Source organism: Anolis sagrei, chromosome 2 (assembly GCF_037176765.1).
Source record: "Anolis sagrei isolate rAnoSag1 chromosome 2, rAnoSag1.mat, whole genome shotgun sequence".
In the NCBI taxonomy this organism is placed as follows: Eukaryota; Metazoa; Chordata; class Lepidosauria; order Squamata; family Dactyloidae; genus Anolis; species Anolis sagrei.
In genome coordinates this window covers 926879-940248 of record NC_090022.1, presented here as the reverse complement: position 1 = coordinate 940248, position 13370 = coordinate 926879, and the positions used below count along the sequence as shown (strand labels likewise).

The 13370-nt window shown below is 47.5% G+C and overlaps 1 protein-coding gene across 6 annotated transcripts in view; it reads left to right on the top strand.

Annotated features, from left to right (window-relative positions):
- LOC132764002 (zinc finger protein 214-like) overlaps positions 1-13370 on the top strand; it is a 353977-nt gene that overhangs the window by 117875 nt on the left and 222732 nt on the right. For 3 of the 6 annotated variants that reach the window (XM_067464885.1, XM_067464884.1, XM_067464883.1), the window contains exons 2-3: positions 1656-1719; positions 4123-6257. The exons of the other annotated variants lie outside the window; for them this stretch is intronic. In XM_067464885.1, the coding sequence (XP_067320986.1) occupies positions 4397-6037 (1641 nt within the window). In that variant the 5' untranslated portion in view covers positions 1656-1719; positions 4123-4396 and the 3' untranslated portion in view covers positions 6038-6257. Of the gene's footprint in view, positions 1-1655; positions 1720-4122; positions 6258-13370 lie in introns of those variants that run through there. 6 annotated transcript variants of the gene reach the window in all.

Here is a 13370-nt window from a genome sequence, read left to right as displayed (position 1 = left end):
AGTGGTTCTCAACCTGGGGTCCTCAGATGTTTTTGGCCTACAATTCCCAGAAATCCCAGCTGTTAGGAGTTCTGCGAGTTGAAGGCCAAAATATATATTTATAATATGTCATTAGGATTATATTGTATGACGTTATCATGTTATAAATATTATATGTATACACAATATATTATGTTATATTATTCGCACACCACAGGAGACAAGGTGGAGCTGTCTTCCGGCCCCCCCTCTCTTCACTCTGGCCCAGAGCAGCGGTTGGTGCCCCGCGGTGATCATGGGGGCGAGAGGGCACTGCCGAAGGGGACCCCTCCCTCCCTCCCTCCCCCCCTCCCTCAGGCACTCGGCTGCCCTTCATTCCTCCCCCTTGGAGCCCCCCTCCCTCCCCTCCTTCCTTCCCTGCCCAAAGCAGACCCTTCAAGGATGGGCAGCGAGGGAGGAGTGGACCCAAGGAGGGAGACCGGTTGAGAGGGAGGGAGGGAGGGAGGGAGCCCCTTCCCCCAATTAGGGGGCCAGGGCGAAGAGTGAGACCCGCCTGGTGTGCCCACAGAGAGGAGACAGGGAGAGGCTGGCCTTCCACGCTCTTCAAGGAAACCATTGGGAGCCATGTCGCTGGAACCGAGGCTCACGGGACTGGCTTTGCCCAGCTTGGAATAATGAAGACTCAGCCTGGATCCGCACTTCCTTCTCTCCCAGGATCTGGCCCCACATCCTCTGCCTTGAACTGGATTCTGTGAGTCTACGCAGTCAAATAACCCGGGATCAGATCCTGAGAGACAGGGCGTGTGGACGTTGCCTGAGACACGCAGCTCGACTTCTCTGCCCTGGGAAGCCAGAATGGCCCCCTCCCTCCCTCCCTCCCTGTTGTCCTTCTGGCTAAAACGTCTTCGTTCGGACAGGCTTTTGAAGAGGGAGGTTTTGAAGATCAAGCCGGGGGGTGTTGTGGTGTTGGAATATTTTTGATGGATGTTACCTGTGAATTTTTTTTAGTGTTGTTTGTGTCTAATTCCTTTTTATGCTTGTATATTTCTATATTTTAAATTGGATACTAATGCTTTTATGTCAAGCCGCTTTGAGTCCCCTTTGGGAAGATACGGCAGGGGAGAAATGTAACCACAACAACAACAACAAATATGTCTAAGCGGTTCTGGTCCTTGGTCAGTGGACGGAGTGATTCCAGCCCAACCTTCCCCTCATCCAATCAGATCTGGTCCTTCTCCCTCCCTCTCTCAGGCCGGTGAGTGAGAAGCCCAGAGCTGAGCGAGAGATTCTCCTGAATGGACTGACCGGTCCCCTCTTTCAGGACGGAAATGGCAGGCCTCTCGCGCCTTGACTTGAGACCTCTCTTGTTCCAGCTGGACTTCTGCCTGGCGTCCATTCCGTCCTGGTTCCCTCTGGATTCCTTCTTCGTGGCCCTTTGTTGACCTTCCGTTTCTCCTTCCGTTTCTCCTTCTTGTTTGGCTCCCCCTTCTCATCCTGCTTTCCCAGTTTCCATTGTCCTTCTTTGGGGGCCAATAGAGATCTCTTCAAAATGGCATTTAGTTGATCCAGCTTGCCATAGGCACTCTTGATTAATCAATTCAGAATTTCCAGTGGTTTCATCACTTCTGTCCCTTCAGCCGATATCTTCTTACGTTGTTTTCCTTTCTCCATTTTAGGAGGTTTCGACTGAACGTTGCATTTCTTCTTTAAGAGCTTTTATCCAATCAATGTCGTATTTTGGTAAGTTTTCAAGTAAATGTCTTTTGCAAACAAGCTCTTATATTTGGCAATGCTTCAGGAGGATGTTTGATAAATCAGTGAGCTGTGCTGACTTCTCTTCGATTCAAGGCCACGCTGAAATCCCTTCCTCCTTTCCTTCCTCTTTTCTCTCTGATCCAGAAAATGACAAATCTCTAGCCGTCCCCTGCCAGGTGTTGCTGTGGCCCAGTCTGGAGATCTGGAAATTAAATTAGAAAGTATTGGTTTCTAATATATGCAATTTCTTTCTGCTTGTGGATAAACAGTGTTTCTTGTTGTTTCTTTGTCAGTGTTGATGTGGAGAGTGTCTGCTTTGCCTTCTCTGGAACATGCAACATATCATTGTCCTTCTTTAGGGGTCCCTTTTTAAATCTATGATACTATATCTCTCTGTGTGTGAATCATATATACCTATCTGTATCTATGGCTGGATAGCTCTTTGTCAGGAGGACTTTGATTACGTTTTCTTGCCCTGGTGAAGAAGGGAGTTGGACTAGATGGCCTTAAGTATGGGGGTTCTGTGTGGGAAGTTTGCCCCAATTCCGTTGTTGGTAGGGTTCAGAATGCTCTTTGATTGTAGATGAACTATAAATCCCAGTAACTACAACTCCCAAATGTCAAGTTCTATTTCCCCCAAACTCCATCTGAGTTCCTATTTGGGCATACGGAGTATTCGTGCCAAGTTTGGTCCAGATCCATCCTTGTTTGAGTCCACAGTGCTCTCTGCATGCAGGTGAACTACAATTCCCAAACTCAAGGTCAATGCCCACCAAACCCTTCTAGTGTTTTCCGTTGCTCATGGGAGTCCTGTGTGCCACGGTTGATTCAATTCCATCATTCCATCATCTTTGATTATAAGTAAACTATAAATCCCAGCAACTACAACTTCCAAATGACAAAATCCAAATATTTTGAGTGAAGGACATACATTGGGCTGTTAGGCGTATTCTGTGCAAATTTGGTGTCAATTCGTGTCGTGGTTTTTGAGTTCTGTTAATCCCACAAACCAATATTACATTTTTATTTACATAGATGAGGATGGCACAAGAAGAACTCCACTTCTATCTTCTGTTTCAAAAACCAATTCCATTCATTGGTTGTCCATTCATTGTTGGTTCTCCTCCTCTTCCTTCCTTCTGTTCTGGGTTATCTCTTTGTCTATATCAGTTAGAGATCCCTGTTTGTATACAATAGGTTAACAGGGTATTGTATCGTTATAATCAAACTCCTTCGTTGTCTCCTCCTCCTCCTCCTCCTCCTCCTCTAAATAGTCTTTGATTCCAAATGGAGATTTTGAGGGAAGGGGATCAGGTTGGGAAAGTGGGTCGGGGGTGGGCAGTACAGATGAAAACATGATGATATGTGTGCACGTCTCTCCTTCTGCTTCCCCCCAATGGCGATCCATCTAGGGCAGTGGTTCTCAACCTGGGGGTCCTCAGATGTTTTGGCCTTCCACTCCCAGAAATCTCAACAGCTGGTCAACTGGCTGGGATTTCTAGGAGTTGTAGGCCAAAACACCTGGAGGGACAGAGGTTGAGAACCACTGATCTAGGGAACTGCGATCCCCCAGGAGCTATGCAATGTCCTGCTTAGGAAACAAGCCTGGCACTACCCAGGTGACAGCCTCAACTCACCTGGCAGGTGATCCTCAATGAAACCCCTGCAAATGGGCTCCGAGGGCCAAAGAGGGGCCTGTAGTGGATGCGGTGAATGCGATGGCCTCCCTCCTCCCCCTTGAGCCATCGCACAAACGTCATCTTTAGCACTGGGGGTCCACCCTTCCGTCTCCTCTAGACCCCCTTCTCTCGTGTCCTGCTGCTAGGCTGAGTGCCTCCCACCCTGTGCTTCTGCATCCCTATCTCCGTTTTTGTGGTCTTGGTGTAGAAGTTCGCTTTGTTTTTTTCTTTGCAGTTGTTCTGCCTGAGGTCAGAGAAAAAATTGCTTCAGTTGGAAGAAATGAAGTATTTTTCTCACAAGACTGACCACTTGGGATGGTCTGCCCATACAGGTGGTCACTCAGGTTCTGAGTTGGGATGTGAGGAAGCGGGATCTAGGCAGGAAACGCTTTGCAATCTGAGCCCTTTCTGTGCTGACCATATTGTTACAAGTCTTCCTTTGCAAAGATTGGATGACACTCTGAACACACTGCAGTGCAAACAATCTCCTGCAGAGAATCGTGGGCCACTCTCCCCTCTTTGCAGGGCTTGCTCTTTGTTGGGCAAGTGTTAAAGTTCTTCTCAGCAGGCAGAGGCTCTTCTCAATAGGACCGCTCTTTCTCCCTTCTTCTCCTGCATTGGCTACAGCACTAAGCTATTGTTCTTATTGTTCAATGAGGTATTTCTGTGCTCTGCTCCTGATAAGATTTTCCTCTCATTTCTCTGGCAGGTAACCTCTGAATGAACCTCGAGAAGAACACTTCCCTTTGGCTTAGGTCAGGAATGAAATTACACAACACTCACAAGAAATAAGTTGGAGAAATTATATTTCAAGCTCCATAGCTGTGTATTCAAGGAGGAAAGGGAGGATTGTGCTGTAAACAGTGAGGCTTGGTAATATGTTTATTCAAATGGACTAGAGCAATACAAAGACTGAGAAGAGGAAATCAGGAGAACATATCTGTGACCTTCTGGCATAATATTAGAATCATAAATGTAAAACAATGGAAAATCTCAATTCCTTGTCAAAATCACACACAGGGGAGAAGCAACATAACTGTATGGAATGTGGGAAATGTTTCACTGCGAGATGTTCTCTTACTACACATCAACGAACTCACACAGGAGAGAAGCCACATACATGCATGGAATGTGGAAAGAGCTTCAGTCAGAGTGGAGATCTGCGTATCCATCAAAGGACGCACACAGGAGAGAAGCCACATCAATGCATGGAATGTGGAAAGAGCTTCAGTCAGAGTGGACATCTACGTACCCATCAAAGGACCCACACAGGGGAGAAACCATATAAATGCATGGAATGTGGAAAGAGCTTCAGTCAGAGTGGAGATCTGCGTATCCATCAAAGGACCCACACAGGGGAGAAGCCACATACATGCATGGAATGTGGAAAGAGCTTCAGTCACAGTTGGACTCTGCGTATCCATCAAAGAACCCACACAGGGGAGAAGCCACATAAATGCATGGAATGTGGAAAGAGCTTCAGTCACAGTGGACATCTACGTATCCATCAAAGAATCCACACAGGGGAGAAGCCACATAAATGCTTGGAATGTGGAAAGAGCTTCAGTGAAAGTGGACATCTGCGTATCCATCAAAGGGTCCACACAGGGGAGAAGCGACATAAATGCGTGGAATGTGGAAAGAGCTTCAGTCACAGTTGGACTCTGCGTATCCATCAAAGAACCCACACAGGGGAGAAGCCACATACATGCATGGAATGTGGAAAGAGCTTCGGTGCAAGTGGGACACTGCGTATCCATCAAAGAATCCACACAGCGGAGAAGCCACATAAATGCTTGGAATGTGGAAAGAGCTTCAGTGAAAGTGGACATCTGCGTATCCATCAAAGGGTCCACACAGGGGAGAAGCCACATAAATGCATGGAATGTGGAAAGAGCTTCAGTCAGAGTGGAGATCTGCGTATCCATCAAAGGACCCACACAGGGGAGAAGCCACATACATGCATGGAATGTGGAAAGAGCTTCAGTCACAGTTGGACTCTGCGTATCCATCAAAGAACCCACACAGGGGAGAAGCGACATAAATGCATGGAATGTGGAAAGAGCTTCAGTCACAGTGGACATCTACGTATCCATCAAAGAATCCACACAGGGGAGAAGCCACATAAATGCTTGGAATGTGGAAAGAGCTTCAGTGAAAGTGGACATCTGCGTATCCATCAAAGGGTCCACACAGGGGAGAAGCGACATAAATGCGTGGAATGTGGAAAGAGCTTCAGTCACAGTTGGACTCTGCGTATCCATCAAAGAACCCACACAGGGGAGAAGCCACATACATGCATGGAATGTGGAAAGAGCTTCGGTGCAAGTGGGACACTGCGTATCCATCAAAGAATCCACACAGCGGAGAAGCCACATAAATGCTTGGAATGTGGAAAGAGCTTCAGTGTAAGTGGACATCTGCGTATCCATCAAAGGGTCCACACAGGGGAGAAGCCACATAAATGCATGGAATGTGGGAAGAGCTTCAGTCAGAGTGGGACTCTGCGTAAGCATCAAAGAACCCACACAGGGGAGAAGCCACATAAATGCATGGAATGTGGAAAGAGCTTCAGTGAAAGTGGGACTCTGCGTATCCATCAAAGAATCCACACAGGAGAGTAGCTACATGTCATATATACTTGAGTATAAGCCAACCGAATTTAAGACGAGGCACCTAATTTAGCACAAAAGCTGAGAAAACTTATTGGCTTGAGTATAAGCTGAGGTTGGGAAATGTAGCAGCTATTGGTAAATTTCATGAATAAAAATAGATACCAATAAAATTACGTTAATTGGGGCATCTATAGGTTAAATGTTTCTGAATAATTAAATCGTCTTAACCTTCTTCTAAATCGTCTTAACCTTGACTGTGTGGATCATAATAAATTGTGGCAAGTTCTTAGTGGGATGGGCATCCCAAGCCACCTTGTCTCTCTCCTGAGGAATCTGTACAAGGACCAAGTAGCAACAGTAAGAACTGACCACGGAACAACAGACTGGTTCAAGATTGGGAAAGGCGTACGGCAAGGCTGCATACTCTCACCCAACCTTTTTAACTTGTATGCAGAACACATCATGCGATGTGCGGGGCTTGATGAATGCAAAGCTGGGGTGAAAATTGCTGGAAGAAACATTAACAACCTCAGATATGCAGATGACACCACTCTGATGGCCGAAAGCGAGGAGGAGCTGAGGAGCCTTCTAATCAAGGTGAAAGAAGAAAGCGCAAAAGCCGGGTTGCAGCTGAACGTCAAAAAAACCAAGATTATGGCAACAAGAATGATTGACAACTGGAAAATAGAGGGAGAAAATGTGGAGGCCGTGACAGACTTTGTATTTCTAGGCGCAAAGATCACTGCAGATGCAGACTGTGGCCAGGAAATCAGAAGACGCTTACTTCTTGGGAGGAGAGCAATGTCCAGTCTCGATAAAATAGTAAAGAGTAGAGACATCAGACTGGCAACAAAGATCCGCCTAGTCCAAGCCATGGTATTCCCTGTAGTAACCTACGGATGTGAGAGCTGGACCATAGGGAAGGCTGAGCGAAGGAAGGTCGATGCTTTTGAGCTGTGGTGCTGGAGGAAAGTGCTGAGAGTGCCTTGGACTGCAAGAAGATCCAACCAGTCCATCCTCCAGGAAATAAAACCTGGCTGCTCACTGGAAGGAAGGATGCTAGAGACAAAGTTGAAGTACTTTGGCCACATCATGAGGAGACAGCAAAGCCTAGAGAAGACAATTATGCTGGGGAAAGTGGAAGGCAAAAGGAAGAGGGGCCGACCTAGGGCAAGATGGATGGATGGCATCCTTGAAGTGACTGGACTGACCTTGAAGGAGCTGGGGGTGGTGACGGCCGACAGGGAGCTTTGGCGTGGGCTGGTCCACGAGGTCACGAAGAGTCGGAGACGACTGAACGAATGAACAACAACAACCTTCTTCAGTGTAAATGTGCTTATGTATCCTTCCAATAATAAATAGGGTAAAATATTAAATGTATTAATAATAATAAATAGGGCAAAATAATATATGTAATAATAAGAACAATAAATAGAGTAAAATAATAAATGTAATAATAATAAATAGAGAAAAAAAATGTATGAATAATAATAAATAGAGAAAAATAATAAATAATAACACAATAAAAATGTAGTAACAGTGATAGAGTAAAATACTAAATGTAGTAATAGCGATAAAGTAAAATAATAACTGTAATAATAATAGAGTACAATTTTAACTACATATACATTTTGGGGAAAATGCTGTGTATATGTATAATAAAAAGTGGGAAAGACTGACTTGGGAAGTGGGTGGGAAAGAAGGACTGGAAATGGGGAATAATTGGAATGGGAAGGAGTGTTTGGAAAAAGTGGGAAAATGAGGTGGAAAGGGGGTCTCTGGAAAAGTAAGAGAGATTAGGGTGAGAAGGGGCAACTGGGGAACAGGAAAGATTGAGGTGGGAAAGGGGGTCTGGAACCTCGGAAAGGCTGGGATGGAGAGTGGAGAGAGAGGGGAATGGGGATAGTAAGGACTGGGACAGGAAGGGGGAACTGGAAAAAGGGAAGACGGGGGTGGGAAAGGGGTGCTGGGAAAGTGCGGAAGGACTGAGGGAGGAAGGGAGGAAGGCGGACTGAGGGAGGAAGGGAGGAAGGCGTCGTCTATCCCATCCAAGGAGGGACCAAGCCCTGGGTCTCCTCCTCCTCCTCCTCCTCTCCACCTGAGCACTGGAATCCTGGCCATGGATATACAAATAAGACATTCCCTGAAAATAAGCCATAGCGTGTCTTCTTGAAAAAGAAATAGTGTCTTATTTTGGGGAGAAATGGAGGGAGCAAGCTTGATTTCTGCTGCCCAGGAGACGAGGACACAAGCCATGGCTTCAAACCACAAGAAAGGAGATTCCACCTGAACATGAGGAAGAACGTCCTGACTGTGAGAGCTGTTCAGCAGTGGAACTCTCTGCCCTGGAGGGAGCGTGGTGGAGACTCCTTCTTTGGAAGCTTTTAAACAGAAGCTGGATGGCCATCTGTCGGGGGTGCTTTGAATGCAATTTTCCAGCTTCTTGGCGTAATGGGGTTGGACCGGATGATGGCCCACGAGGTCTCTTCCAACTCTAGGATTCTATGAAACGAGATTGGGACCCACTAATAATTCACGAGTTATAACAATGAGGGGACATTTGTTTATTGTGGGTTTTAGGAATGAGTTTACTATATTTAGAAACAGAAGAGTAAATATAGAACAACATTTAAAGTGAGTGAATACAGATGAAAATCAGCATGCGGCAAGAGTTGTGTTGATCTGTTGTTCTCTTAGTTTTCTTCTTTTTATGTCGGTGTGTGTTGTTCAGTCTTTCGTGTTTGTTAAGGATTCCTTTTCAAAAATCCCAAAATTGTAATTTGTATAAACATGCTTTTCTTTCTTGCCTTTGAATAAAAATTATATTTAAAAACCAGAGTGTGATGTGGCAGCCACAAATGCCAATGTGATCCCAGGCTGTGCCGAGAGGAGACGTGGTGTCTACGTCCAAGGAAGTCACAGCCTCCGTTCTCCTGCTTTGCTCAGACCTCGCCTGCAATCGCTCTGTCTCCCGTTCTGGGCAGCACAACTCAAGGCGGATATGGACAAGCCAGAATATCTCCAGAGACGGGCTGTAGGGAATGTCTCAAAAGAGCTGGGTGTGTTTAGCTTAGAGCAGTGGGTCTCACCCTGTGGGTCTCTCCCCAGGTGTTGTGGCCTACAACTCCCAGAAATCCCAGCCAGTTGACCAGTTGTGAGGATTTCTGGGAGGTGAAGGCCAAAACGCATCTGGGGAGAGACCCACAGGGTGAGAAGAGAAGGAAGGGCTTCTTCTTCGGCAGAGAGGGAGGGAGGGGGGTCGGCCACGGAATGGTTTTTGGGGTTCATGTGACCCAACGACTGTCGTGTAGAAAAAGATGGCTAGGAATGCATGACACTTACCTCCAGTGTGTAATGAGACAGTCCTTAATAGACATGTGTTCATAGCACAACAACCTCAAGGGTTAAGACAACAGAGAAGATGGCATGACAGGGATGGAATCTGGAGAGAAGGATGGGAGCGGCTTGTATGTCCACGTCCTTCTCTGCCATGCGGCTTGCTATCTGCCGTTGGTTAGAAGCTGTAACGAAATAGCTAATTATAATGTACGTTTTAAAAATGTTGATTAATGTTACGATATAAGTGCAGGCCAGCTGATGTGTCGCCTGAGCTGAGGCGTTGCCATAGCGACGGAACCGGCTGTGAGAATGTATCCAAGTGAGAGAAGCCAAAGGGGCGGAGCTAACTGCCACTCGGCCGGGGCAGGCGTTTGGAAAGAGTGCGTTTCTTTTAGTCAGCGGACAAGAGTGGAAGTTGGGTTCTGGTGTGTGGAGACCCTGAACCCGGGGGTTTAAGTCCTCAGCCTGCGTGTTTACAGAGTGAATTGGGCCTGTTTAAATTAGGAATTAGCTCGTGAGCGAAGGGGAAAGCGGAAGGGAGAAAAAGGCAAGCCAGTGCCTTGAATTGTCAGTCAATCCTTAAATAAAATTTTCCTTGATCAGTTCTTTATAATCAAGACTCATGTCCATTTATTGAGAAGAAGATTTACCTCAGAAGAAGGCGGCTGAAGATATTAGAAGGATTTTGGTTGGAGTAATAATGAGTTACTCCTTTTTGTAAAAAACGTGCCTCCAGTAAAGACATTTTAAAAGTCAAACCTCGTCTCCACGCACCACCACTACTTTAGTCTCCTCGTTGCCCTGGTTATTTGTTTATTTCGAACACTTTTACCCCGCTCTTCTCAACCAACTTGGGGGGGGGGGGGGGACGACTCAGGGCGGCTTCCAATTGGCAACAATTCGATGCCACATAATAAAATACAAAACAACAGTTATAGCAGTTAAAAGCATAAACATTAAGACATAAAGATGAAAACAGTACACTTAACAGTCCTCTGAGCTATTACCAGTCTGGTGGTTATTTAAATAGCTGTATACTGAGTACTCCGTTTAACGTACCCATAATCCACTTCTAAGCCATAGTCAACATTGTCAGTTGTCCTTTTAACCAAACGGCCCGAAGGCCTTGTCCCACATCCACGTTTTTACCTTCTTTCTAAAGGTGAGGAAGGATGAGGGAGAATGTAACACGAGCATCTGCTTGTCCAGTTTTGATGGATTCATTTCAGTTGGTGAAACCCGAGGATGTGGACAAGATACTTGGAGGAAAGAGGCCAACCACGTGCATCCCAGACCCCTGCCCATCCTGGCTTCTAAAGGAGGCCAGAGGGGGATTGGCCGAGTGGGTGAAGGTGGTGGTTAATGCCTCCCTTCGGGAAGGCAACATTCCAGGGAGCTTAAAACAAGCTGTAATAAAACCGCTGTTGAAGAAACCATGACTGGACCCCACTCAATTCGTCAACTATCGGCCTGTTTCCAATCTCCCCTTTTTGGGCAAAGTCCTGGAACGTGGTGGCCTCACAATTCCAGGTATTCTTGGAAGACACGGATTATCTGGATCTGGCACAGTCTAGCTTTAGACCGGGACATGGAACCGAGACAGCCTCGGTCGCCTTAGTGGATGATCTTCGCCGGGAGCTAGACAGGGGGAGTGTGTCCCTGTTGGTTCTACTGGACCTCTCAGCGGCCTTTGATACCGTCGACCACGGTATCCTTCTGGGATGCCTCTCCGGAATGGGCCTGGGGGGCACTGTTTTACAGTGGCTCTGGTCCTTTCTGGAGGGTTGCACCCAGAAGGTGTTGTTGGGAGACACCTGTTCAACCCCATATCCTTTGTCTTGTGGGGTTCCCCAGGGATCAATACTGTCTCCCATGATGTTCAACATATACATGAAGCCACTGGGGGAGATCATCCGGAGTTTCGGGGTACGGTGTCATCTGTATGCAGATGACGTCCAACTCTGTCACTCCTTCTCACCCGTTGTCCAGGTCCTGAACCGGTGTTTGGAGGCTGTCCAGGTCCTGAACCGGTGTTTGGCTCCTGTGATGGTCTGGATGAGGGCGAACAAATTGAAATTGAATCCAGACAAGACAGAGGTACTCCTGGTCAGTCGCAAGGCCAAACAGGGCATAGGGTTACAGCCTGTGTTGGATGGGGTCACACTCCCCCTGAAGACGCAGGTTCGCAGCTTGGGTGTGATCTTGGATTCATCGCTGAGCCTGGAACCCCAGGTCTCGGTGGTGGCCAGGGGAGCTTTTGCACCAGCTGCGCCCTTACCTTGGGAAGTCTGATCTGGCCACGGTAGTCCACACTCTGGTTACATCCCATATAGACTACTGCAATACTCTCTACGTGGGGTTGCCTTTGAAGACGGTCCGGAAGCTTCAACTAGTCCAACGAACGGCAGCCAGGTTGTTAACAGGAGCGGCGCTCAGGGAGCATCCAACCCCCTTGTTGCTCCAGATCCACTGGCTGCCAGTTTGCTACTGGGCCCAATTCAAAGTGCTGGCTTTGGCCTATAAAGCCCTAAACGGTTCTGGCCCAACTTACCTGTCTGAACGTATCTCCCCTTACAAACCATTGAGGACTTAAAGATCATCTGGGGAAGCCCTGCTCTCGGTCCCGCCTTGGTCACAAGCACATTTGGAGGGGACGAGAGACAGGGCCTTCTCAGTGGTGGCCCGTCGTCTATGGAACGCCCTCCCTGGGGAGATCAGATCTGCTCCCTCCTTCTTGACATTTCGGAGGCAAGTTAAAACGTGGCTGTTGGAGGAAGCGTTTACAAATACAGAGTAGCTAATATAGGAAATCGAATGACCTGAGAATGGAACTGGACAATGCTTGAGAATAACGAGACGCTCATGAGGTTGTTTTTATTGCTTTTGTGATGTCTTTTACTGTTTAATGCTTTTTATCTATGTTATGTTTTATGTATACTGATTTGTTGGAAACCGCCTTGAGTTGCCAATTGGCTGAGAAAGGCGGTATACAAATACAGTAAGTAAATAAACAAATAAGTAAATAAACAAATAAGGTGGTATACAAATACAACTAATAAATAAAATGGGCTGAATTGAGCAGAACTGGGTAGGAATCGTGCCTCCCATCCCACCCCAGTGTCGCTGGACGGCAATCCCCAGTATCCCTGTCTTTCTGTGTGGGAAGGGTGGATGGGAGTTGGAGTGCAGAACATCTGGAGGGCATCAGGATTCCCGCTCACCCTGGGGGTCCGTCCGTCCGTCTCCTCTCCAGCTGCCCTCTCGTGTCCTCCTGCCAGGCCGAGGGCCTCCCACCCTGAGCTTCTGCCTCCCTTTCTCTGATTTCTTGGTGTCAGTGGAGGAGTTTGCACTTCCCTTTCTTTTTCTCTTTGCATTTGTTCTGCCTGAGGTTTCATATTTTTCTGGTCTAGGTTTTGTAAGGATGTCTATGTCAAGGAACTTTGCGGCCTAATGTGCTCTCAGTGTCTCCAGGGAGCAGAACAGATAATAATATAAGAATAAACTTTTATTTATGCCCCACCACCGTCTCCCCAATGGGGACTCGGAGCGGCTTACATGAGGCCAAATCACAGCAGCAGAACACCGAAAACGCAACCCGAAAATGCAGAAAGTAAACAATAACAGAAACCCAACAGGGAGGGAGGGAGGGCCAGGCTGGTGGATGGGGTTGGGTAGTCATTGGATGAGAAGGTCTTCCATAGCCGAGGCTGGTTTGTGGTCAGAGGATGGTCTTGGTGATCGAGGGGGGGGGGGGGGGAGAGCGGTGTCAATTCACATTGAGGTACCTCCTGGGGAAGGCGCCTTCCCTCCTCCTCCTCCTCCTCCTCCTCCTCCTCTGGGGAGTATTGGGGGGTGGGCCCTGCCCCTTCTTTCCCTCCCGAGGGACCCTCCCTCTCCCCTCCAAACAGATTTCCTCTTCTCCTGCTTCTGAGGGAGGCGGGGCTCGGATTTCCTGCCCTCAGTAGGGCCTTGGGGCCTTTGCCCTTTCCATGGGCTTCCCTTT